Source organism: Rhipicephalus sanguineus, chromosome 5, assembly GCF_013339695.2.
Source record: "Rhipicephalus sanguineus isolate Rsan-2018 chromosome 5, BIME_Rsan_1.4, whole genome shotgun sequence".
Taxonomy (NCBI): Eukaryota; Metazoa; Arthropoda; class Arachnida; order Ixodida; family Ixodidae; genus Rhipicephalus; species Rhipicephalus sanguineus.
In genome coordinates, this window is record NC_051180.1 from 17,275,751 (window position 1) to 17,302,478 (window position 26,728).

At 46.6% G+C, this 26,728-nt stretch overlaps 1 protein-coding gene across 2 annotated transcripts in view; it reads left to right on the top strand.

The window, feature by feature from the left end:
• The first annotated feature begins 11,590 nt into the window (after nt 1-11,590).
• Nucleotides 11,591-26,728, top strand: part of LOC119393297 (glycerophosphocholine cholinephosphodiesterase ENPP6) — a 50,641-nt gene continuing 35,503 nt past the window's right edge. For both annotated transcript variants that reach the window (XR_007416327.1, XM_037660238.2), the window contains exons 1-4: nt 11,591-12,304; nt 21,412-21,599; nt 23,788-23,956; nt 26,329-26,438. Coding sequence is in view for 1 of the 2 variants with exons in the window: in XM_037660238.2 (XP_037516166.1) it covers nt 12,007-12,304; nt 21,412-21,599; nt 23,788-23,956; nt 26,329-26,438 (765 nt within the window). In the remaining variant the exon portion in view is untranslated. The remainder of the gene's footprint in view (nt 12,305-21,411; nt 21,600-23,787; nt 23,957-26,328; nt 26,439-26,728) is intronic.

Below are 26,728 nucleotides of genomic sequence, written 5' to 3' on the forward strand. Positions count from 1 at the left end.
AAATTTTGTAACCAGTTATTTAGAAATGTCAGCGTCGGCAAAACAATTTTTTTTCAAGGCTTCGTGGCGGTCCATTAGAGCACTACGTGAAATATATTTTATGCGCTGCACACGTTTCAGCGGCCTCACTTTTCCCGAGTGTACGGGGGAAAGTTACGCCCGCCCGGCCGCGTTCTTACACGCGCCCTCTCCCCTGTACTCACGAAGGTGTAGGCCACGGCCTTCGGGACAAGTCGTCGCGGCCGTTGGCGTCCTCTTACGCAACGGTGCCGGAAAGGAAGTGTCCCACAATGGTCGCTGGCCGACGCCATACACTTGAAATCCTCGCAGGCGCCGTGGCGCTCTCCTGTCGTCTCTTCACATTTACCGCTAAGTGACTCCGTGCAACAGGAGGATACAGCCATATGATCGGGCCACGGCTCTTCACGCGCGTCCCTTTCGTGGCCGCATGTCTTGACGCTCGATGGGATGGGTAGGCCGAACGAAGCGTTGTCGACGTCGCGCAGCTAAGGCATCCGGCCCGGTTATCCCCGGCACGCCCTTGGCCCCGTTTTCGATGAGCCAGTTGGTCCCCTTTGAGAAGAGCGAAGCGCGCGCCCAGAGCGCGCAACGGTTCCGTCGGGGCCGGTGACCTCCATATTTTTTTTTTGCCGCCAAATACATCCGAGCAACTCGAGGGCTCAAAGAAATGTGTCCTTCCCGCCTCTTCTTCTTCGTCTTGTTACTCGGTACGTCTTCTCCATCTATGTTTCTTTTTTTCTGCTTCCTTCCATGTGAGCCTTCAACTGGCCGTTTTTCCTTTTGGTACGCTTACAGAGGCCGGCTTCCCCCTCTGGAGCACATACGGTGAGCGAAGGAAGGTGTCGATTCCTTCCCGTAAGGATACTCCGAAGTATCGGAAGCAATGAAACGGAAGCGAGCGTTCGTGTTGCACGTGAAACGATTCTGTGCAGACCTGGGGGCTAGACCAGCCAGTAATCGCGTTCCTGCGGCAAGGAAGCACACGGAGAAGCACAGAGGGGGGCGGGGATCGGACGGCCTCGCCTCTGGCGAACGTGCGCCTCGGAGAGGAGATGCCTGTCCAGAGGCACTCGATGGTCCTTTACTGGCAACCTCTTCCTCCAGAGCTGCGAGAAGACGCGCGTGCGTATCCTGTACTCTACGACTGAACCGAGCGCATCTTAGGATCGGTCAATCACTCGTCGAAGGCGTTGAGAGGAATTCGCGTGGCTCGTAGGTGCAGGAGCGGACGCTGATAGCGAAGCAGCATCGTCCGTGAGCCAGTTACCTCGAGTGCCTGGCTGCCACTACTTAGAAAATGCACCGCACCTTTGGAGAGAGATGTTGGAGATTACGTGGAGTAGGTAGTTTGCCTAAGGACACTTCAGTCATTTTTTGTAAGCTGTTACTGAATATTCTAAACGCAATTCGCTAAGGTTACTTTCATTGTTTTTTGTTTGTTTTTTGCAAGGTATAAGCCGACAGGCGTATGTAGAGCTAGTTAATAACAGAAAAAAGCTACAAAGCGAGTTATAAGAAAGGATGTAGTGGCGGTGTCCTGAACTAATTTGTACAACCTAGAGTTTGATTGATTGATTGATTTTTTTATTCACATAATAGTATTTTACAAATATTGAACAGAATTTGTTAGGACACATAGCCATAATAGCTAGGATTGGCTACAATACTGAAAGGCACAGCATGCAGGAGCATGTCATCAGGACACATATTCATAACTACACTATTTAACAAGCATTAAAAAAACTTACTGGACCATCAGTTAAACATCATATCAAGGTGTTCTATTGTTGAGTTCATATTAATGCGATCTTGTGTTGTTCCAGGCCGGATGTACATCTATCTAAATGCGGCGCTCATTTAACAGATGGCAGACTACTGTCTTTTCGTCAAGCGCTTTGAACGCTAATCCATCGTGCAAATGGGACGCCTTAGGAAGCGAACAAAATGAAGCAGCAAATTTGTACGCTCCTTCTGGCTCGGCACGTTTCCTAAGTATGCAACGTAAAACGTTTTAACCAAACGTGGCTCTCTCGTATCATTTGATAACCATCGAGGAACTGCTGAAAAAGAACAATGGAGTTGGTCTCAACAATACGCCATAACGTGACCATTGCCAAGCCGAGGAACACAACGACATGGTCGCGAGACAAAGGAGCCATCTTTGTAGTTTTGGGGTTGTGCTTCCTGTGCACAAAGGTTTTTTTTTATTGTTTTTTTTCTTTTGAGGAGATCCAACGATATGAAATTGCCTGTTCCGTCAGCGCGCATCATTTGAAGCCGCGGCCGCTTGCAGCTGCAACCTTCACAGATTTTTTCCCTCGAGAATTACTACGATGACACATGTTCTATTCCCTTACTCTGTACAAACTTTATTTCCTTTAATATCGCGAAGCTGCTTACAATCTGTAGAAAAAGTTTCCAGGTTGAAAAAGAGGTGCATACATCGCCTTGTTTGTCTTTGAGCCAAATTAAATCATTCATGCGATGGCATCTAGTCCACCATATATCGCATGTTTGCCATGCACGCATGCATGCACAATCTAGTGTACACCATGCCAATGAAACGCATATTCTGGTATATAAATGCATGACCTGTCGTTTATGTTCATCACGCACTCGTGTCATGCCATACCAATTTTGGTATATATCACGTTAACAAAACGGCCGGAAGCTCACCATGACAGTGGCATGTATATCATACCGTACATGACATGCATAACATGATTCGCATGTTAAGACCTCTCATTTATGCTCGTCATACAGTCACATCGCGCAATACCAATTTTGGTGTATATCAAAGGAGCGAAATGGCCGCGAGTGCACCATGAGTAGAGCATGTAAATCGTGCCATACATGACATGAATATTATGGTATCTCATGTTACCACCTGTCACTAATGTTCATCATACAGTCACATCGGGCAATACCAGTTTTGGTGTATATCAAGCTATCGAAACGGCCGCGAATGCACCATGAGCGTGGCATGTAAGTCATGACATACATGGCATGCATGTCATAGTTTCCATGTTACCACCTGTTATTCATGTTCTTCACACAGTCACATCGCGCAATACCAATTTTGGTGCATATCAATCTAGCGAAACGGCCACGAGTGCGCCATGAGCATGGCACGTAAATCATATCGTACATTTCATGCATGTCATGATTATCATGTTACCACCTTTCATTTACGTTCGTCATACAGTGGCGTCGAGCAATACCAATTTTGGTGTATACCACACTCTAAAAAAAAAGGGAGCGAGAATGGAGCAACGGGCTCCGTTCCTCCTTCGGAGCCGCGACTTTCTCCTTTGTGGACGATTTACTCGTCGCGCCCTCTTGCGGCAAGCGCCAAGGGAGGAACTTTTCTCCTCAACCACGTGACTTGCGCGCGCGCGCATGCGCACGCCGAGTTAAATCGTGATTCCGTGCTGCGGAGAGCGGCTGCCCTTTCGCGCTCACTCGGCAGCCTCAGACCAGACTATCCAGTGCTACTGATCTCGGCCAGTCGCGTGCAATTACTTGTACCTAGGATTGCTGCGAGCAACACACCATTGACGTTCACTGTTTTTGTTCTATGTGTTGAGTAACGTTTGTGGCGTTTTTTTTTTCTTTTTTTTTATAGGCTCGACGTGTGCGCGATGCGCCGCATACTTCCGTGTGTCTCGTGTTGTTTGTATACGTTTGCGCACGATCTGCTTGTCATAAATACAGTAAGTCCCGCTTCACAAAACAGTCTTGTTTTAATGAACACCTTAGACTGTACACCAATAATTCAACTTTTTTCGGCGTTAACATACTTGGCTAGAGCACGCGTTTTTAGTTTTACACAGCACTTATCAATACAACAAGCAATATAAAGCATGAAGGTTAATTTTTACAACATTTTAGCAAACGTGATACCACTTGACAGTGCATGCGTGAAAGTACGATAACATATAATTGCTGGAGTTTGACGTGTCGAAACCACCGTATGATTATGAGGCACGCCGTAGTGTGGGACTACGGATTAATTTTGATCAACTGGGGTTCTTTAACGTGCACCCGAACACGAGCACATGGGTGTTCTTTGCCTTTCGCCCCCATTGAAATGTGGCCGCATTTTAACGTTAACCTGCATCGTAATTGCACATATCTGAAAAATAAGTCAATGACTTCTGTCAATTAAGCCAAAATTCTCAATCACATGCGTTTTGGAATACGCATGCCATCACTGAGAATTAGGATCGACTTATGCACGCGTGCAGTATGTATCTCTCGTTCTCAGGATTTTGCTTTCGCGTGCGAAACTCAACACAAAATACGCTTCTAATGACAGCTGTGCACAGTGGGTAATCACTAACACTCTCACTCACCTTTGTGAAAAGAGTATTCCAAATCTAACGCAAGACAAACCACCGCCACAACGACAACTACACAGTTGTCGCACAATGACCACAATTTCACACGCCAGGCGAATACCGTGACGTAACGTAGCAGAGCAGCATGTAGGTACAGCGTACTGAAATATTACAGAACACGTAGTGTGGCTAGCGTTCTTTTCCATAATTCGCGCGGTGTAGCGCCAGTTTCTCTACTCAAGTAATCGAGCTGCCGCGACGCCAACGGCCACTGACATCGCTCTCGAAAGACCACCGTCCGGTGCGAGGCCATCTTGTCTTGTTTCTTCGCACGACCCGCGTTGTAACGTACGTATACACAAATGAGGCGGCCGTACCGCATCAGAAGCATTGTCACTGAAGGGCTAGCAGTTGAAAGAATCCATGGCCCATCGTCATGCTTGTGGTCAACGCATGAACAGAATGTGAACAGATATCAACGCCAAACCACTCAACGAAGTCGACGCGACGAAGGCAAGGCGACAGAATCTGAACATGTTACCGATGTTGCGCCCTCCCACAGTAACTATTGAAAATAAAGAAATCAGAGAGAGAGAAATTTCATCTGTGGCCGCTGTCGGAAGATGGCGCTACTTCAAAATGTCGTCGGAATGGTATGAACGGTTCTCGATATGGTCGTTTTCGCACTAACTTAACAGACTCTGTAATTATATTGTTCATTATTATGCGGCTTTAGATTAACTGGTGCGCTTGGCTAAGCCATAGCTACTATTTAATAATGTCGGCGTATATTGTGACGCAGCCATGGAATCGTAAAGAGTTGAAGAAAAATGATGCATCTTTGTGCCACCATGGTCCACTGTAATTCAGTGACTATATAAGGGCCAGCGCTTCATTGAGGGGTATGTGTAAACGTCTGTACGTATGCGTCTGTAGTGAATTGTTTGTGTTGTAGGTTTTATACATGCGAATGAATTGTGTATGTATGAATTGAATGTGCGTACTATGTGTCTGCCTAGTGAACGTGCGCGTATCTACTTTCCGTTGTCCTTGAGTAATCCATGAATGGGCCTACCTACCCGAAATGCCGTGTGCAGTATCAACGTACGCCGCCTCAGTCAGAAACTTTTTTTTTTTAGTATTGTTTAATCCCTCTAGATGGCGCCAGCTACCACCTACTTCGCGGCCGCGGCGCTCTCATAGCTCCACCTACTTATATGAAGTTGAACATCTATCTATCGAAACTATGCTCTGCTGCGCCGAGATTGTTTTGATGCGACAGAATGTACATTTTGGAGGCACAAACGCCTGGATAACGTCGCTACACCGTTTGACGCTTCGACAAATAAAGACAACAAGCCTAACGTACAGTCTCCGGGTGAGAACCCCTTTGCAGTACCCGTCTCTTTTAAAGTGAACGCCGTCTCGCTGGCCGAGCGAAGCGTACGAGTTCCGTCGTTCCGTTTCGCGAGGTTTTCATCACTACAGGTTTGTCTGCTTGATTTTATTGTCATAGCGTTCGATATTAAGCTCAGCGGGACCGTTTTTTGTGACTGCCAGTGCCGCATACTCTTTATCAGTCGAGAATCGATGCGCTCGCTAGGCCTAAATCTATTGCTCGCTTCACTGCCTTGGCGTCAGCCATCTTGATTTTGACGGTTTCTCCATTGAAAAGGGAGGAACGGTTTCTCCATTTGAAGACGAACATTGGGGACATCGCCGTTTCTCCCTTAAAGGAGAGAGGGTCACTCCATTTTTTTTAAGAGTGCAAGCTAGCGAAACGGTCGGGAATGCACAATGAGCGCGGCATTTAAATCATGACATACATAACCTGCATGTCATGATTTCCATGTTACCACCTCTCATTTACGTTCGTCATGCAGTCGCGTCGCGCAATACCAATTTTGGTGTATGTCAAGCAAGCGAAACGGCACGAGTGCGTCATGAGCATGACATGTAAATCATGTCATGCATGTCATGATCTTCATGTTACCACGTCTCATTTACCTTCGTCGTGTAGTCGCTTCGTGCAATACCAATCTCGGTGTACATCGAGCTAGCGAAGCGGCCGCGAATGCATCATGAGCGTGGCAATTAAATCATGACATACATGACATGCATGTCATGGTTTTCATCTTACCAACTGTCATTCATGTTATCCATACAGTCACATCGCGCAATGCCAATTTTGGCGTATATCAATCTACTGAAACTGCCGCTAGCGCATCATAAGCGTGACATGTAAATCAGGTCGTACATGACTTGCATGTCATGATTTTCATGTTACCACGTCTCACTTACGTTCGTCATACAGTCGTGTCGCGTAACACCAATTTTGGTGTATATCACGCAAGCGAAACGGACGCGAATGCACCATGAGCGTGGCATGTAAATCATGACATACATGTCATGGATGTCATGGTTTTCGTTCTACCACCTGTTATTCATGTTCTTCATAAAGTCACATCGCACAATACCAATTTTGGTGTATATCAATCTAGCGAAACGGCCGCGAGTGCGCCATGAGCGTGGCATGTAAATCATGTCATACACGACATGCTTATCATGATTTTCATGTTACCACGTGTCACTTATGTTCGTCATACAGAAATGTCTCGTCATACCAGTTTTCGTATGTATCCCTTCATTTAAACGGCCGCGAGCGCCCCGAGACCATGTCATGTAAATCATGCTGCACATGACATGCGCGTCATGATTTGCATGTTAGGACCTGCCATTATGTTCGTCATGAACTCTTGTCACACCGTACCAGTTTTGGTATATATGAAATTAACGGAATGGCCGCAAGAGCCCAAAGGCCGTGGAATGTAAATCATGCAGTTCATGACATGCGTGTCATGATTTTCTTGATATGACCTGTCATTTGTGCTCGTGATAAGGCCATGTTATGACACACCAATTTTGGTATACATCCGATTAACGGAACGGCCAGGGAGCCCAAAGGCCGTGGAATGTAAATCATGCTGTTCATGACATGCGTGTCATGATTTTCATGATATGACCTGTCATTTATGTTCGTAATAAGGCCATGTTATGACACACCAATTTTGGTATACATCCGGTTAACGAAACGGCCAGGAGAGCGCAAAGTTGTAGGCGGCTAGATAGATAGATAGATAGATAGATAGATAGATAGATAGATAGATAGATAGATAGATAGATAGATAGATAGATAGATAGATAGATAGATAGATAGATAGATAGATAGATAGATAGATAGATAGATAGATACGCTCAAAGTCACAGAAGTTCGCTAAGAAATGCTTCGCATTTAAAACCCGCCGCCACAACGAGCATAACGTTGAGCGGTGACACTGTATGCATACGTCGACACTGAGCAGACCACTGAGTATGTACGTAGGTACTACGTATCTCTGCCTACAAATGCGCCTATATAAAGTAGGTCAGCGCAAACGGGCACAAATGCGTCGCACAGCTTCATGACCAATCCGATAATGAGCGATTTAGGCTGACGTCTACAGGTTTTTTGCTTTTTTGTCGTCGATATGCAAGTTACTTCCTGCTTTTGCAGCGCTCTCCGATACGGTATGACGAACACACCTTGCTCTGCTCATCAAGGAAGTGTGAGCTAATTAATGTGTCTGTGTGCGCCACTTTGGCTCGTTTTTTGGTTGACAGATTACTTCCATCCTTTTGCTAGAAGGAGGGAGAGTGAGAAAGGGCAGAAAGGTTAACCGTAGACACGGCTCTCCGATTTTCTGCCCTGCACAATGTGTGCGTATGAGGGGTGAGTTTGTTTGCAGCTCTACAACTCATGGTCACGTGACATGAGGAGAAATATCGCGTCTGACGTCATTGGTAGAGCGGCACATCCCTGTCGGACCTGGTTCTGGCACTAGTGATGCTGGCAGAATAGTGGGAACCGTGAAGCGGCAAGGCGTGGGTTACCGGCTCCTCAGTGACTCCGGGCCAGCCACTGACACTGGCAAAATAGCCATAATTATGCAAGCCCAGGTAGAACCTTGCCTTTCATTCAACCTGTAAGCCGGTTGTATGAATTCATACGTGGTGTTTCTGCTCGAGTCACGTGAAACCGAGCTGTTCAGGTGCAAATAGACTCTTCCCTGTATGACGGGGAGGGGGTATAGACGCCGGAAAGGCGATAACAACTGATATAACGACAAAATGAACAGGAAAGCTTTTCACTATAAGTGTCCAATGGATTTCAAGAAGTCAATTAGTGCTCACGCGGTCTTGCTTGGCGCTATCACCTTCCACAGGCAGATCGCTAAAAGCAACACAGTGGTCACCTTTCATTTAAGTAATTAAATGTTAATAAGCTTATCTATCTCTCTCTCGCTTGTCATCTTCCATTCAGCGAAATCCTTTTCGTGTATTTCATCGTGATTTTATTTGCTCAAGGCCATTTTCTGTAGCCGAAATTCTAGGACCAGGGAAATGTGCCTCAAAAGCGCAGAAGGCAACGAAAGTGTTGCTGACGTTCTTAAAGTCGACAGGTCTGTGCGACCGCCGATAGACTTGATGTGCTCCCCCAAATGTGCACATGATTCTGACAATCTCTCTCTTTCCTTCTATCTTTTCGCTGCTTTCTTTCTTCCTCCAATGCAGGGTAGCAAGCCGGACGTGCGTCTGGTTAACCTCCTTGCCTTCTTTCCTTGCTTTTCTCTCTCTCTCTCTCTCTATTTGCTCTCATATATGTACGACGCAAACTTACTCCATGCGTGATTTCAAAGGCACGATCCCTGTCATTGCCCTTATGCTGCTCGACTGCCATGGGGAGTGCTCGTCGCATTTAGTTGTCCAGACAGTGTGACATGTAAAAGCATACAATATACTTCGCAGAACTTCTCAACTCGGAAAACGCACAAGGGTACTTCAACGACGAATTCCTGGATGACTGCCTTATTCTGGCTTGAGCCAATATATTTGGCAGATTATGTTTTCACTTCTCAGTGCTAATATTTCGTCGTGCAGTGTTAGTATATCCGGCGACCTGAGAAGCCCAATAAGCCCGTTTCCTCGTGATAACAAGCGGAACGCGGCACTCTGATTACGCCCGCCGGATATTCCCAATCATAGCGAGGACTTAATGTTTGTTTCGTTCCAAGCTGTAGCAAAAACGCAATCTGCCGGATGCAGCATTCAGGACGTATAGCCGTGCTTTGTGAATGCAGTCGCAGGTATTCGCTGGCGTTAGTAGTGACGCATTCTTTATCAAACACGTGAAGTGCACGACAGCGGCTGCGAAGCGAAATTCCTCATCGTGATAACGCCATAAGCACACACTGATAGCCGTACAATGGTCTCGCAACTTTTGCTATTTGAAGTTGCTGGACGTCTTATTGGTTAAGGTGACGTGATCATGTAAAGTGAGTGCTGAGAGAAAGAAATGCGTCAATTTATGGCTAAGTAGAGCACGTCCTTTTTAGCGTTTTTGCTTGTGCCACGTCACCGTAATATTGGCTGGTACACTCGTATATGAGCCAACGTCACTTTTAGTGGCCCGATTCGTAGCGACATGATGCGGTAATTATCTTGAGCAATTGCGCGTACCAGTTGTTATACTCAAAAGTTCGATGCCGCGTTTCTTTCCGTAAGTACACATATTGCATAGTCACTGTAGTGGAGTAGAAGGAAACCTATAAACAAATAATCAGCTCGGTTCTTGTCATGAGAGTGGCTGAATTAATTACATCTGGGGGGAGAGGGTGCTTGCCAAAACCACTAGGCACACTTGCGAGCGAGGTCCATGACGTGCGCTATAGAGCACGTCGTGAAAGCGATAATTATTTCCGTCGAGTATCGGAAAGGTATGGCTGTTACCTTTCCGATACTTGAATACCGCGACTGCGAAGCCTTTTTCCTCATCGATTTGTCTCCACTTTCGCAAATACAAACAACTCCTCAACCGCAATAAATGCACACCGTCTTCTCAATTCGATGCCGGAAAAAAGAAGAAACACAAAACGCTGAACTGAGCCTAACCGGAGGAAACACACCGCCGATGTATTCTGTCATGATCCTTCCAAGTTCGACACGGCCCAGTGGATTAGGTAACGGAGCACACGCACTGCATTCTTTCTCCTGTGTGTGTGTTTTTTTAAAACAAATTATGTTTTTTTTTCAAGAAGACTCTTTTGGGATATTTTCCCTTTGTATTTCCAATTGGTTGAATCCTGTTATGCCTCCTGGTGGTGCGGGCTGCCCCCATTTTCCTTTCAGTTGTTTTCGCAGACAGGGGGAGGAACAAGCGCGCGCACGCGCACACACACACACACGCGCACACACACACACACACACACACACACACACACACACACACACACACACACACACACACACACACACACACACACACACACACACACACACCTGCACGCGTGCGTGTGTGTGCTATAGTAGCAGTGAAAACCTTTTTCAGTATAACTACGAGAAGTGAGATTGGGCACTTGGCCAATGTTAGGGGAAAAATAATATCTGTCATGTTGCGTGGCCATATAGTCTTAAAATAATGCTCAGAAAAATGGGACTAAGTAGAGACGTGAAGCCCTGAGGAATTCTTTGCAAAGCTTCTAAACGTACAAAGGTAGTTCAGTGATTGATTGCCTATAATATTGACGTGAACAGAAATTTCTCCGGGGAAGCTACGTCAATATTTTGGCTCCACGCGCTTGAAATTCGCGCTCTATGAAGCGAACGTGGCAAACGGCAGAATGCATTTCATTCGACGGAGGATCCGTCTGATGACCCTTGTCATTACCGTAACTTGGAAATAACACTGCAAACGCATAGGAAAATCTTTTGTTGTTGTTGTTGCTTTTCTTGTGTTTTTATTAAATTGGGCATGCATTCTCGTTTGCACCCACTAAAAACACTGAAGAGAGGCTCCATCTCGGGACCGCTCGACGTACTCAAACGGAACAGCAGCGCCAGCAGCGCTACGGAATGCCGTCTAGCCGGGCAAACCGTGTTGGCGCACGAAAGCGGCGGTACGCGCACGCGCGCCCGGACGGAAACGGTTCGCGAGCTCGTCGACCCGCACGAGGCAGCTGCGGCAGCAAGCAACAGAGCCACGGCTGCTCCCGAGCGGCAGACCGAGCTAGGGGTGCTTTATTGCACAAAGCGCTGCCGCAGCAGCGTAGATAGCGCTCGTACAATCGCGCGTCGACGGACGAGGAGCTATGTGCCGATTTGTGGTGGCGCAGTCAACCGCTTTTCGCGGGTTATGCCCATCAAGCGCTTGCTTGCTATGGCACTACGTAGAAGCAGGTGCGAGTGAGGAGGCCAATTGCCTCGTGTACGAGCGGTGGTGAGGTGCTCCCTTTGCCCCGACCCTCCTCTATCAGCGCCAACCCCCTTTCCCCGACGCCAGCACACCTAGCTGTTACGTACCCCGCTAAACACGAGATAGGCGCCGCCGCATCCAAGGGGCGAGTTGCGCTACCGGTGAAAGCAGTTAGCGGCACTGGCGCGCATTCGGCCAACCCGAGTTTTCCTGCATAGCCAAGCCACTAGTTTCGAGACCATCTCATTACTCTCTTGAGGTCATCCTATCGTAGCTTCTTCGGCAACAGCTCCCAAAGTAGCCGCAGACCTGCATTTTATGAACATCCATACCCAGTAGACTTCGTCGAGCTTTAAAATGAGCCCACCGCGGTTAATGTCATCGCGCACAGACGCGCCTTCTCGCCTTGTTGACTGCGCGCTCCGCCTTCTACTAGTTTCCGCATTCGTCCTCTGCGGGTCCCACGCGGCCTCTGTAGCGAGCCCCGGTCGACCCCGTGTTGTCCTCATCCTGGTGGATGGTGTGCGTTGGGACTATCTGTCTGAACCGGACCTGCCAGGCTTCGGCGAACTGGCCAAGACGGGAGTGAAGGCCGAGTACGTGGTGCCCATCATGCCGGCCAACTCGTACCCCAATTGGTACACTATCGTCACTGGTGAGCAGTTTTTTGGGAATACAGTCCCTTTTGGAAATACAGGATTTAATGTTTTGGAAAGCATGTTTCCGTTTTTCAGGATGTGCTCAGTTCTTGACTTGGTTCATGAGGTTCATTCGTTGGTAAAAACTATTGTCTCCCGCACTTTGATAACCCGGGCTCAGGCCTCCCACGTACAGCGGTGAGCACTGTTAGGGTGAACACGCGAGCGCGTGGCTGACGGCACTGTCAGCGCCGCGCAACAGCCATCGTTGGAAACATTGCACATGCGCAGCATGTGTTTTTCGATACACTCTTTCCACCGCGCCCACTACGTCATGAAGACGCTTGTCGTGGATACGCTTGCGTGCGCGCGATGAAAAGATTATTTTGTAGAACGCATGATGCGCATGTGCAATGTTTCAAGCGATTACCGTTACGCAGCGCTGACAGTGCCGTCGGCCACGCGCTCCTGTGTTCACCCTAAGAATGCTCACCGCTGTACCTTGCCTTGTGGCCGCGTCGCGGGCCTGCATGCTTGACGGCCCCGATGTAGCCGGCGAAGTCTGAGCAGTGCAGGGCATCGGCCCACCTCATCGAGAGAACATTGGGATTAATGCATTTAGTATTTGACTCACATTCCCGGAGCATGTGTTTCAGTGTAGCATGTTCTACACCGTTGACCTTGCAGGTGCTGTGATAGATCTCAGGCTAGAGTATATGATACGCTAGCGTGTTTGGATAAGTGTCAGTCTTGTGTGTGAGGTAAATCAGGAAATTTTCCCGCGATAGGATCGACCGTGTTACTTTGGTTGACGTCCTAATCTTAACCACGCTTACCACCCAAATTCACACAACCTGCAACTCCGTTAAAGTGTGGCGCAGTCTCTTTTACATATTTAACTTTTATGTAGATCTGTAAAATTATTTGTTAAGCAGATAAGATCGGTCACCAAAAAGAAGACACACAGCAATGGTGATAAGTCTATATTCTTCCGGTTATTATGCTTTTGGATGCTTCCGCCACATTTTCCATTCTGTGAGTACGTGTTTCTTCCTCTTTCTTTATTAAATGTGGAAAAGGGAAGTAGGAGGTGTATCAACTATATCAACTATCAGGTGTATCCATAACTATCAATGGACGCTGCTAATGACGGCGTTGCAAAGGAGCTATCGTTTTCTTCGGACATTTGGTCATACGATGGCCGTATGTCAAAGTCCGGGTCGATTTCTTAGACCATGGCATGTGTTACCTCTTGCTTCATGCTTTTGAAGTTATGAGAGAGCTAGTGAAACCAGGCGGCCTTCGTAGTAAGTTCTTGAAAATTTAACTGCACGGTTCATCAATGTGTGTGAAACTTGTCAACACGATTCTGCTTTTTTAAACTACATGTCACGCCTACTGCGAAACGAACATCTTGAGTTTCCGTTCAAGGACACGTCTTATTCTCCCATCCGACAGTCACTTGAATAGAACCACTACTTCAGTTACTTCTCCAACATGTGTCCAACGACTTATCTCAACAAGTATGCGCCTTATAAGGTTGAGAAGTGTTTCCGCGATGTAAAAACATGCATTGAGGTAAGCGTTTGGACGGGAGCCACTTCACAGAATATCTTCGATAACCTCTCGGAGCAGTATCGAACAACAGGCGCCACAAGAATTGCATGAGCGTTATCAGTCTGACGCTCTGATGTTCGTTAAGATGTCTATAATGTTTAAAGACAGCTACGTGAAATTCCGCGACGTCTGCGGCTGTCGCTGCAGGCAACACCAGGCGCGATCGGAATGTAGCATATTTACCTGTTATCAGTAGTAGCTACAATTTATCTGAATGCAGGCCGTAGTTGAAAGCCGCACGAAACACTTCACTAGCTCCTCTCACGTATATCGAGTAGTGTAGTGATATACCCCGCAGCCTTTCTCTGTAAAGGCAAACTGCACAAGCGTCGTACAAGACTGTTTTCTCAGATACTGCTTTCCATACAGAAGCTGAAGTCGTTCATTCTTTTTTACCGCGATCTCTGCCTTTATTAACTGCGCGGTACATATGACGTTGTAAGAAAACGGTTATGATAAGAAGCCATGCTATTCGTAGACGGACCCGTGAAGGGACACTAAAGTGAAACAGTAAGTTAGTTCAGACTGATAAATTGTACTCGGAAAATCCTAGTGTCGTTAATTTCACCACCATAGCTTCATTAATAGATGCGAAAAATCAATGTCGAAAGTTTCACTTTTAAATTTCCCGCCGAGATCTCTGATCGTCGCGTCACGGATTTCAGTGTTTGTTTCGTATTTTGGCCATATTGGCCCAAAGAAATTTCCTGAAACGCGGTATGTCAAGTCGTACATTGTCTCCCTCAGAAGACAGTGTGCTTCATTTGTACCGATTAAGGATTACATAGGCCCTAGTAGACGCCGTCAGAATCTATGACGTCACGGCGACTGGTGTGGGAACTGCAATGTGGTGTCGCCATCGGCATTTTCTGTTACCGCGTTTTATCTTACCAAGCGTCATCTCGCGTCAAGCGTGGTGATCTTGGTATTGCGAAAGAGTAATGTACTAATACTAGAAAAATCGTTTTTTAACACCGAAGCTGTTTAGTCTAGGCGTAATTTGTGCGGCCTATCGGGTATGAGCCACTGTGCGGCCTATCGCGAAAAACTATCATCATCAGAAACGGGTATGTGCCACAGAAATTGGGTAAATCCCACTACTCACAACTTCCACTAAAAAATGAAGAAGGCAAGAGTTAGCCCAACAACAAATGGCTGCGAAGCCACTGCGGCGAGCCGAAGACCCCGAGTACGTACAACCAGAGAATGCTAGGGAACGGGAAAGGCAACGGCGGCTGCGAGAAGACCCCGAAGCGACGGAAGGCCTACGCCAACCACGACGTGCCCGTGTCGAGTCTGACTGTCTGTGGTTTAACTCGAACCTCTCTGCGCTGAGAATCTACGTGGAAACACCTAGGATCACCTAAGTAAAGCCTAGCAACGACCTAGAAACAACCTAGAAACAACCTGCATCACCTATAGCTAAGGCCTAGAAACAATCTAGAAGCAACCAGATTAGTTTTCAGAGTCGTCCAGTTTCGCTGTTTCAAGGCTTGCGCGGTTTAGTGCAAGCTTCGCCAGTTTTTTTTTCTTTTTTTATTGTGTCCCTTTAAGGTTATTGCACCGAAGCTGCAATCATGTTGCTTCCTTAAACTCCAAATAAGCGCAAAAAACTATTTCGCTTGTCTGCGAGAAGCGCCACAGCGGCTACACCGTAGTTTTGCGCTGTACAATGAAAAAAAAATGCAGAAATTGCTGCTGTCTGAGGTACAGCGCAAGTGAATCGGGTAAGCACGAAACGTCACGCGCAAACGAAGGCGCGTTACGCTTGTATATATCAGGCGACTTGCTGTTTTTCCTGACCAGATTCTCAAAGTTTTCAAAGTTTGTCACGGGAAGTTCCGGTCTGAAGTAACACAGCGGTGGCAATTCCTGCGCGCCCGGCATGCGCGCTCGGTTTCGGTTTCGCCTGGATCGTGGCCTTCAATTTCGGTGACTTGATTTCAGTGGGCGTTTTCGAATTAAAAAAAATGGGCAAGCCGTAAATTGCCACGTCCTACAACTTTTCCAAATAAGCAACTTCCCTCAACTTCATAATTAAAAAGGCAATTAGCGAGTGTGTTAATTATTCATTTAGGTATAACTGTAAGTGCGGCAAATTATTTCCGCCTCCGCGTAAAGTTAGTATGCAAAGACGAAAGGTGCATGCCTGTCATGGCATTTTCCTAGTAATTTGTATTGTCTTAAAAAGCACCCTGTATTTAAAACGTACAATATCATGAAAATTCACCGTTCGTGCGCGGTTGCCTCCCCTTTGTGAAAAACGTGCTTGGGCACCAAATTCTTTGGTTTCGCTAAGGTAACTATTTTACTGCTGCCTAAGAACATGCCGTTTAAGCATATACACTGGGCTCATGCCTAGGCAGATAACTGTGGAAAGTTTATTTTGTTTTGCACTCGTGGCACCGATTTCTGTAGTCAGTAAAAGCTCTTACCGATTTCAGGAGCCTGCTGAAATCGGCAAGTGCTTTTACTGACTACATAAAGCTGCGTTGCCACGTACGTAAAACGAAATGAACTTTCGTACCTTTGGCGTAAGTCCAGTAGATGTGCTCGAACAGCATGTCCTTCGGCAGCACTGATATACTTATACAAGCAGGTACTGCTTTTGCCGACCACAGCGGGTAATTATTTCCTGCTTTATGTGATTGCGGTTGTGTTTTGCCCAAGCTGGTTGCACCTCCAGGCGGCAAGAGCCGTCGCTGTTTCCTTATCCGCTTCATTTTGTACGACGCGTGTCGTGAGATTCGCTATAGCGTCAGCGACCCCCAAGTGGAGAAGAGCACGCGCGATGTGGTGCGAAACCTGTTTGCAGGTGACGTTGACGGCGCTCGTACTCTTCCACATTAAAACCGTGCAGTAGCGTTTAAGTAGGTGGAGATCCGTGATCGTGTATACTGTCGTGTGGACGGGTACATAAAAGAGCAGGAAACAAGAGAAATGTTGAGTTTATAACCAAGGACGTTGTGATGTGATCTGATGGATTATATGAGAGAAATATGCATACGGTTATCTCATAATATAGTGCATCGTACTATAAACGGTCTTTTTTTATTAGAAACACACATACCTTCAATGGCGTGTATTCTCAGTTGTTTAAGGACAGCTTCCTGCTTTTCCTTGGTGGAGTATATGGTACTGTAAATCGTCTGGTATATCGTCCAGAAACTGCATGGTGGGTTGTGAGGGACGCTATAGCGGAATGCTCCTGATTAATTTTCGCCACCGGAGTTTCTTTCATCATCATCACCATCTCCGTCGTCGGCAGCCCATATTTATGTTCACTGCAGGACGAAGACCTCTCCCAAAGATATTCCGTCTTGCCCAAGCTGATTCCATATCATGCATGCATGCTTATAACTTTTGTTTATAACCCTATATAGCTTTCTCCAGACGTTGACTGTATTTCCCATTACTTGATGCCCATTCCGTTGCTCTGACGACCGGTTATCTGTCCTCCGCATTAGGTTACCTCCCAAACTACTTTTCTTTTTCTTATTGTCAACCAGGATATCGGCTTGCCCTGTTTGCTTTCTGACAGGTGTGCTCTATTTCGCATTGCTCTAAATCGAAAATCAGCAGCGTGCAATAAATTGAAAAACCGTGGCTGCCTTGATGCAGCTTGCCGTACGACAAGGTGACTATGAACACTCACAGGAAAAACATAAAAAAAACAGGTCGCAGAGTTTGCTGGAAACAACTGATACGTTTTTTCTAGCTTTTGCGGGCAAATACGGAGTCGTGTGCATCACCTGCACACGAGTGTCCTTGTCGCGTACATGCAGTACCAACCACCTGTGGCTTTCGCGCACATTGTACGGACCCTCTGATCCAGCGACGACCGAACGGTGCCGTGTGACGTAGTTTTAGTTTCAGTTCCTTTATTTAGCACGTACAGTTACACAGTAAGTGGTTGGGACGGGGAAAAATTCTGCACTAAACAGCTTGACAATGCCCCACGTCCACAGGTTAATTGTGGCAACAAGACGGCAAAATCAAAATATATCTCGAGACACCGTAAACGTACAATAGATAGTCTATACATTGAAAAAAAAAAATGCTATACAAAGAGAAATTTTTCCACTGACATCCTTAACAAGGTATATTCAAAATAGAAGTATTAAAGAATGTGCGCATACTTTCATAAGTAATTTTGAAGTTATTTTGTGTATTCCGCAAGCAATAACTCAATGCTTCAAAAGCATAGTTAGTACGCGGCCGCGGAACATACCAGTGTTCATATTGTCGGTTTAGGCGTGTAGGTTAGCTAAACTGCGTATGTAACTGCGACATTTTACGGTATCAGTTGACTCGCCAAGAAGAATTTCGCATAGACTACAGAACTGAGCAATTCCTTATTTGGCGTCCCGAGAGTCTCGAGTCAACCAATCTGTGTTTTACAGCGAAAGCTGTTATGAGATCATTTCACCGGCCGTTTTTGGCGCCGTAGTTGTCCGCCGCCGCCGCCGCCGCCGGTGTCCGTAACCAGTATCGCTCGAAATAAGAAAAAAAAAAAACGAAATAAGAAAAAAATTCCAGGATAGAACGAGGTTCGAACCTGGGCCCTCTGCGTGGGAGCCCAGCATTCAACCTCTGAGCCATGCCGGTGCTTGAAACTGCTTTGCGGAAAGGTCCTATACAGGCTTCATGTCGGGAAGGAACCACATTAGCATATGCAATATGGCTTGGTAGAAGAGTAAAATAAGCACCAAGCGTCGCACAACGCGAATTCTGTAACCAGGCGTCACACAATGCGAATTGCGCAACGAGTAGGTTGTTGAATGCTTCCAACCCATTACAAAGGACTCTGCCATAATTCTTCATCGTCATCAGGCACAGCATCAACAAAGTGCGCAAAATGCCTCACATGGGTTGAGCAGGTACCAACGCTCTCCGTAGAATGAAAAATGGCACAGTGCCTACTGCCCTACTTCTCAAAAACTACAATGATTTATAGCGTAGTGGGTTCCTCGCAAGTGCACTTGTATTGGTTGCCAAGGAAGCCCATAACCGCATGATCCACTTCCTCGGGGTCTCTGTAAAATTACAATGATTTATAGCGTAGTGGGTTCCTCGCAAGTGCACTTGTATTGGTTGCCAAGGGAGCCCATAAGCGCATGATCCATTTCCTCGGGGTCTCAGTAAAGTTCTTCGCCCCCCCCCCCCCCCCCCCGTCTCTCTCCCACGTCAACGTATGTAATACAGCATGACGGGAGAGGGAAATAGCGATCGGGCGTCACCCAATGCAAAAAAACATATCTGGTGGGCCGTTTAAAGATTCCAACCCATTACAAAGTGCTGAGCCATAATTCTTTATCGTCATCAGTCGTCGCGTCAACAAAGTGCACCTATTGCCTTACAGACGTGTAGCTGGTGCCTCGCTTCTCCGCAGAATGACGAATAATGGCTTAGTAGGTGCTTCCTAACTTCACAAAAATTGTGATTTATGGCGTAGTGGGTACCTTTCTAGTGTATTTGTATTGTAGCCCCAAGAGAGCTTAACGGGCTCTAGAAACGCTGCTCTTCCAGCTTTCGCTGTGACTGTGCTGCGGTTTCAGCGCAGGCCTGGCGTTTTTAATTGTTTTTTTTTTTCATCTTGAAGCGAAGCTTTGTGTTCAGTTAAAAAAATGCAGGACTTAGCAGGAGTGCTACTAAGTGAGTTAGTTGGTACATCATTTGAACAGGAAGAAACAGTGCTAGAGACGGGGTGGTGATAGATAACATTATTATCTATCACCGCCTCGTCTCTAGCGCTGTTTGTTCCCGCCCTATGGTGAAGGAATTGCATGCAAAGATATTTTTTCTATTTTGTTTATTCGTAGCCAAGCACCCCTGAATGATCTCGAACACACTTCAATATTTTGTTAGGAAATGGGAATATTAACGTGTCTTCTCCGTATGTTCCGGTTGCCTACCAGGGTTTCACAATGGGTGAGGGGGAAAGCACGTAGATTTGACAACGGAGGTTTGGGTGGTGCGATGAAATTATAAAATTTGCAGGATGAAATCGGCCAGCTGAAAACGGGGGCTCTTAGAAATCGCTGGTCGTGGCCTACATCATGCAGTGAACATAAATATTTAGCAAACAAAATTCACTTCCATCCTTTGTTTTTATGTGCACTTGAACTGTAGTTACGTGCGCTTGCTGTCTAATATATTCATCATACTAATTTTTGTGTCTCGTGTGGTGACGCCCGAGGGTTGTCACTGTGCGCGTGCTATGTGCGTATTTTATTAATTTTCTGAACGCCTGTTCATTCTGCAAATGAGGCACAAGCGCAAATGTTTATGGAAAAAAGGGGGGGGGGGGATCTTGGTAGTTCAGTTAGCTCAGAAGAGCTCTTATAGCTCATCGGGAGCAAGCTGCGCATCTCGGGAGTTGTAGTGTGGTGCTCCGACACTCATTTTGAAATTTTCCGCTGAAATTTCCGATGGTGACGTCGTGTATCTTAGTATTTTCGTATTTCGGTGGCCCAACGAAATTTTTCGAAACTTGGCATGTCAAGCCTCGGGCTTCCTCAAAAGACAGCTTTGTTCATTTTTATCGATTGGGAACTACGTAGGTCCTAGTAGACGCCGTCAAATTCTGTGACGTAACGACGACCGGGGCGGGAACTTCAAGGTGGCGTCGCCACCCGCATTTTCTTTCTGCGCGTCTTCTCGCTAATCAAGCGTCTTCTCGCAGTGAGCATGGTGTTTTTGTTACTGTGAAAGAGTAATTTACAAATACAAGAACTTTTTTTAATACTGAGTGATTCCTTGTGATGAGGGGTGGGGAAGGTTTTTCTTTCGAGATAAAATGCTTTAGTGATGTCGTTGTAGCTAAACAGAGCACAGGAAACCGCCCGCCACCTGTTACAGACAAATACGTACCCGTCACTGTATCGATACCACTAAATATGCCCAGAAATTTATCCTAACCACACACTTGTAAGATCTGCAAGACCCAGGTAGCTTCGCTCCCGCATATGCTGTGGGAATGTAAACCCCGATATCCGTCCAATAACACCGAGACCCTTTCGTCAAGATGACACGCCGCCCTGCGCAACTCCCACCTCAACGACCAACTTTGGGCTACTCGGCAAGCCCGCAAGGCGGCGAAAAGGCAAGACCTCGACGTCCCAGCGTGGGAGGCCTAGACCCAGCCAACTAAGCTGCTGGTTTCATTGAAAGTTTATTCCTTCTCCTCCTCCTAATTTCGTGTCCTTTTAAACGGACGGTTCTATAGTACAGAGAGACTTGACTACAAGATTCCTTCTCAATAGTCTAAACGTATATTAAATTCGAGAAGCAGTCACACCACGCCACGTAGGAACTGCATGATGTACTAATGAGTTCAACGGGCAAAGAGAGCTGAAAGAACTTTCCTCATCGTGCACTAAGAGCAAGTGAGAAATTGTTAGACCTTGAGGGCAGCTTTGTTGACAGCGTATGAAATAACACGTCCTCCGAAAATGCCTGTGCTTGTGTGCGCGCTGACACTTTTCCTTCCTTGCCCTTTGTGCAGGTCTGTACGGGGAGCAGCACGGTTTCGTGCAGAATTACATGTACGACGATCAGTACGACGACTTCTTTATGATGGCGCCCCACCCGAATGCGTCACACCCGCACTGGTGGAACCACGCGGAGCCAGTCTGGGTGACTGCCGAGAAAAACGGACTCCGCACCGGCATGTACTGGTGGGACGGATGCCAGGTACACGCTCGCTAGCTATGAGCAAAAAAGGTACTCACCGGAGCTAGCTGGTTCGTAGCTAACACTGGTTCGAGCAGCGCAACTGAAAACGAGGGTCAAAGAGAAGACAAGGACGTCGTTGTACTGACAACTGAAATTTTATTTATATTCGCACGGCTAAATAAATAGCCAAACACGCATACTCACCAACAGATATCCAGCAATGATTCGCGTCTTGTGCCGTTTCCACGAACTGGTTTTTAGGGGCGAAGCTCCTGAAGCCGTGGGTCTGTACATGCATGTCTTTCGTGGTACGTAGAGTAGAGTAGAGTACGTGACCGCCTAGTTCTATGAAGTGCATTGCGAGTCTTACGAGTTGCGAGTTCTATGAAGTGCACTTGCGAGTTTTACGTCTTTCTTAATGATGTAATGGGCGAACTTTCACGGGAGAGTTACGGTTTTACCGATGATCTCCCCTCTCGATCTTCGCCCCACTCATCATCATTCATTCCGTGAATATGGCGTGATTTTTTTTTTACATGCCAGAGGGATATGAAAGTTCTTGTGAGAACCACTGATGCTGTACTGACGTACGTACTGCCATCTTTCTCGAGCTCCTTTATCTACCGCTTGACAGCGTCGTCCTTGTATGTCTTCTCTTTGTGCCTCGTTTTCAGTTCGGCTGTTCGAACCAGTGTTAGCCATGCGCAACTTCTTCATCGTGACGGGGGTTTCTATAGTAAAACGCACTGACAAGGACACAGGAAAAACGTCGACACACCGCTGGACTAACAGCTTGAAGTTTATTGATAGCGTTTCACGTTTTTAGGGGTCATCTACGATATACCATTATCATGTGGCCGACGATATATTGGTCAAACAGGCAGATGTCTGAATGTCAGGACAAGAGAACATGTGGCATCCCTGGAAGGAACGCCCTCTGGACATCTCGCTTTCCATCGCTGTCATTTTCAGTGCATCGTAGACTTTCTTATAAAAATTTTGGGAAAAAAGTAAAGACAAGCTGACGCGCGAAAATCTTAGAAGCCATGACCATTTACCAGAGCGGGCAATCATGCATCAGCCGTCACTGGTACTAACAGAAAAAGAAAATTAATGCACCGGAACAATCCATAAAGACGAAGGGGAAAAAAGGATAATGAGCGAGCAGTGCGGTGGATGTCTGCCGCTATAAAAACATGAAACACTTTCAATGAACTTCCAGTTACGAGTCCATTGTTGTGTCGTCTTTCTTCTTGTGTCTTTGTGGGTGTGTTTTGCTGGAAACCTTCCTCACGATGTGCAACCATTTAGCTCAGGCAAGCACTAATCTCGCAATTCGTTATATGCACCAAAAAACCAGGTGGTAGGGGTAACATAAACCTGTCACAAAAGAAAGCGTACGTTAGGGAAACGCCAAAAAATAAGAACTACAGTGAGAAGGGCTGATTATTTTTGCTAGTTACTGTGGCACATTTTGATGTGTTCTCGCTGTTATAGTATTTCAGCGGTTGCAATCTGACCCCGTCGCATTCGAAAGGGAGTTTGTTGGACGTCGCAACGAATTGTAGTTTGCGGCGTAAATGAATGTATACGCGCAATAGAGTAGTCAAAGTCCAGCTAACGCCGTGTCGGTATGGTTTCTCCTTTATTATTTAAAGAAGTTGTTGTCAGATACGCTAAGAAGTTTTCTCAGAGAAATCTTCGTAGTTTTTTCACATTCATGGCGAACCTTAGCGTGCGGAAAACTGAACACAGACAGGAAAACACGGGACAGCGCCTTCTTCTCTGTGTCTGTCCTGTGTCTTCTTCTCTGCGTCCAGCTTTCCGCGCGCTATGTCTCACCAGGAATCCATACCAGCTTGCCCAGTACGCCACTTTACTTCGTTTTGCCACACGTAAAAAGTGCTACAATGCATGTAGAAATTAATAATTAGCACAATGCTTCTATAGCACGCCAAAAAAAAAGATAAGTCAGTTGCAGATGTTCAATTGAGAAAAAAATAACTCAGCTACTGTAATTTATGAATGATGAACACGAACACACGTGTGACTCAAATTGACAGTACTTCTAGAACCAGTAAAGGCTTTTTCAACCACCAGTTAGTTATTCTAAGGACAACTCTGGTAGTATTAATGTCAAAGATTTCACTGCGTTATGCTATCATATTCGCGCCGTATATCTGTCTGTCTGTCTTTCTCTCTTCAGGTCGAAATACGAGGTTCCAAGCCGACCAAATGCATTCCTTACAGGGATTACTGGCAGTGGCCTACAGTTGAAAACGACACTAAGTCTGCACTATCTGAAATAGTGGAAAAGTTTAAACAGAACACACTCGATTTTGCGCTTGTTTACTACGAAGCCGTCGATGCAGTAGGTGAGTGCTTTTGTTACCTTTTTTTATGAATGTATGTAAGTTGAGGTTGATGCAAATGTGCTGAGCCGGCAACTCCTCTTCTGTTAAGAGAGCTTATCCCGTAATGTTTTTAACAACCTATTCATTGAATGACTACACGGACGGGAGACCGTCTCAGTATTACAACGTAAATGTTCATGCAGCAGAAGAGTTCACATAACAAAACGTTCACAAAGCCGAAATGTTGCAGCAGCAGATATTCGGCACTAGAGCACTGCACGGGCCGAGCCGTCCGAAGCGTTTTCTGGCGGGCCCGGGCTGGGCTCGGGCTTGAATGTGCGGGCCTGGGCCGGGCCCGGGTCCGGGCTTGAGGCCGCGGGCCTGGCAGGACTCGGGCCCGCTCATTAAAAGACCTTAGTCGGACCTTCGAGCACACGCGAACTTTATGCTTTGCATGGTCTAAGGTATTCTGTGCCAATTAGCTTGATTGTATAATTATATTGTACATGGCAATAACGTTTCCGTGACGACGTTAGACTATGAACGATTTATATTTCATCTGATTTTGGTGGCTGTTCATCATATACAACGTTAACGTATTTTATCTTGCTGCAACAAATTATTAATCAGGAGCGTCCTTTAAAAAATTGTGCCATTAATATTTCCAACGCGATTGTAGAAAACAGCATTAAAGAAAATGTCCCGGCTTTGCTTCTATCCGCTTCTTCATGTTAGTTGTACACTTCTTTTAAATAAGTTTTGTTGCTATGCTTTATTTTCACTATAGACTGTTATTGTAATGCCTTGCCATGTGCCATATAGGCAACATTTCATTTATATTCCTTGGTATTACGTGCCAAGATCACATGATTACGAGGCACGCCGTTGTGGGGACCGGATTGATTTCGACTACTTGGAGTTCTTTGACGTGCACCTAAAGATTTGTACGCGGGTGTTCTTGCATTTCGCCCCCATCAAAATGCAGACGCCGTGGCCGAGAGAATCGCACCCGCGTCCTAGGACTTAACAGCGAAACAGCTTAACCGCTGAGCTACCACCGCGGGCAAAGCAACATTTCGATGCATGTACACACCGGATTTTGCGTCCGATCGCCCGCTACAAAGCGCAAGGCGTCATTAATAATCATTATCAACAACTAATATCCTCTAGCGTGCCCTGGCTGGGCCTGGTCCTGAACACGCGCTCCCTGGTTAAGTTTAGTAATGAACGCCCGGGCCGGCCCGGGCCTGGGCTTAGGGCCCGGGCTGGGAGCGGGCCCGGGCTGGGAGCGGGCTTCATAAAGCATGCCCGGGCCGGGCCAGGGCCGCGAAATCAGGCCCACGCAGTGCTCTATTCGGCACTCGCAAATAAGGTCTGCCTTAATTGGCGTTTCGCCAAGACAACGTCAATGCATTTAGTACTCGCATGCCGATGCCGCATACACACGAAAATACAAAAAATTAAGGCAGCGTCGCACTAGGGGTGCCAAGCCTGAAGAAGGGGCGGAGCTTGGCGGTCTTCTTTGTTTCTATTCATTTTTCTGTTTCTTTCTTCCTCTGTTTCTTTGTTTTTCTCTCATCTCTGTTTTTTCGATCTCTTCTGTGTCTTAGCTTAGCGGCTAAGGTGTCGCACTGCTAAGCTCGAGGACGCGGGTTCGATTCCCAGCCACGGCGGCTGCATTTTGGCAAAATGCAACAACACTGTGTGAGCTAAATGTGTGTGCTATAGATGAAGCCTGTGTGGTCAAAATTATTCCGGAGAAACTCTAGTACGGTGCACTTCAATTGATATCATGGTTTTCTCACGTAAAATTCTAGGAACTAATGGTACTAAAATCACGCTTAATAATTAACTTAACAGCCATAGCTTCACGCAAGCAGTAGTAAATATGTGCAGATTTCACTAGATGACAGGTTGTACTCGTAGTCACGACGCTATTGTAGCTAACAGCATAAGAGCTGTGAGCGTCGTCTTTCGTTTCAGCACGTCACCGAAACTAGATTTAACCCACGCAAACAGCAACAATAGGCGCTCTAAAAGACAGCGCACAATAAGCTACCGGACATCTCGCCGTGCACACCCCGCACACGCGGCAGACTACTTTCGAGATAAATGGCACGGGCCGCTTATGCGATCAGCCACAAGGAGAGCTTGCGCACGCGACATGGCCGAGCTAGGAATAGAAGAGGATATGCGTGCTCACGAAGTAGCCCACCTTTCAAAAAAATGCAGTTCGGCGTTGCACAAAGAATCGACTTCAGGTATGCGCGTGCTCATTGACGGACCCAGGTGGGAGGTCCGGATGTCCTAAACCCCTCCACCCTTCGGAAAAATCCTGTATCTGCCCCTGCGTGTGCTATATGTGATTGATATAAACTGTACCTCGGTTCCAGGACATGCCAGTGGTCCTGATTCCATGGAGCGAAGAGAAGCGCTCAAAAGTGCCGACAACGTCATCAAGCACTTGCTTGACGAAGCGAGGAGGCAAAACATACGCGATCAGGTAAGCAGATTGTAGCTGAAATCGAAGTGAAATACCAAATTTAAGCAGATGAAATCTTTCTCTTCTTATCGGTTCTTCGGTGTTCTTATCTCTTCAAGCAGCGATGGTGTGACGCCTCCTCTTCCCCGACGGTACACGCCATAACTGTTAGGCTTGTACTGTCATCTGCGCGAAAGTTATAGCAATGGATGCGATCTTGCGACTTAGGAAGCATATACTTGCCACGGGAATAACTGAGTCTTGTATTCTACCTGCTCACAGTATTGGCGTCCAATTAATCATTCTTTTAA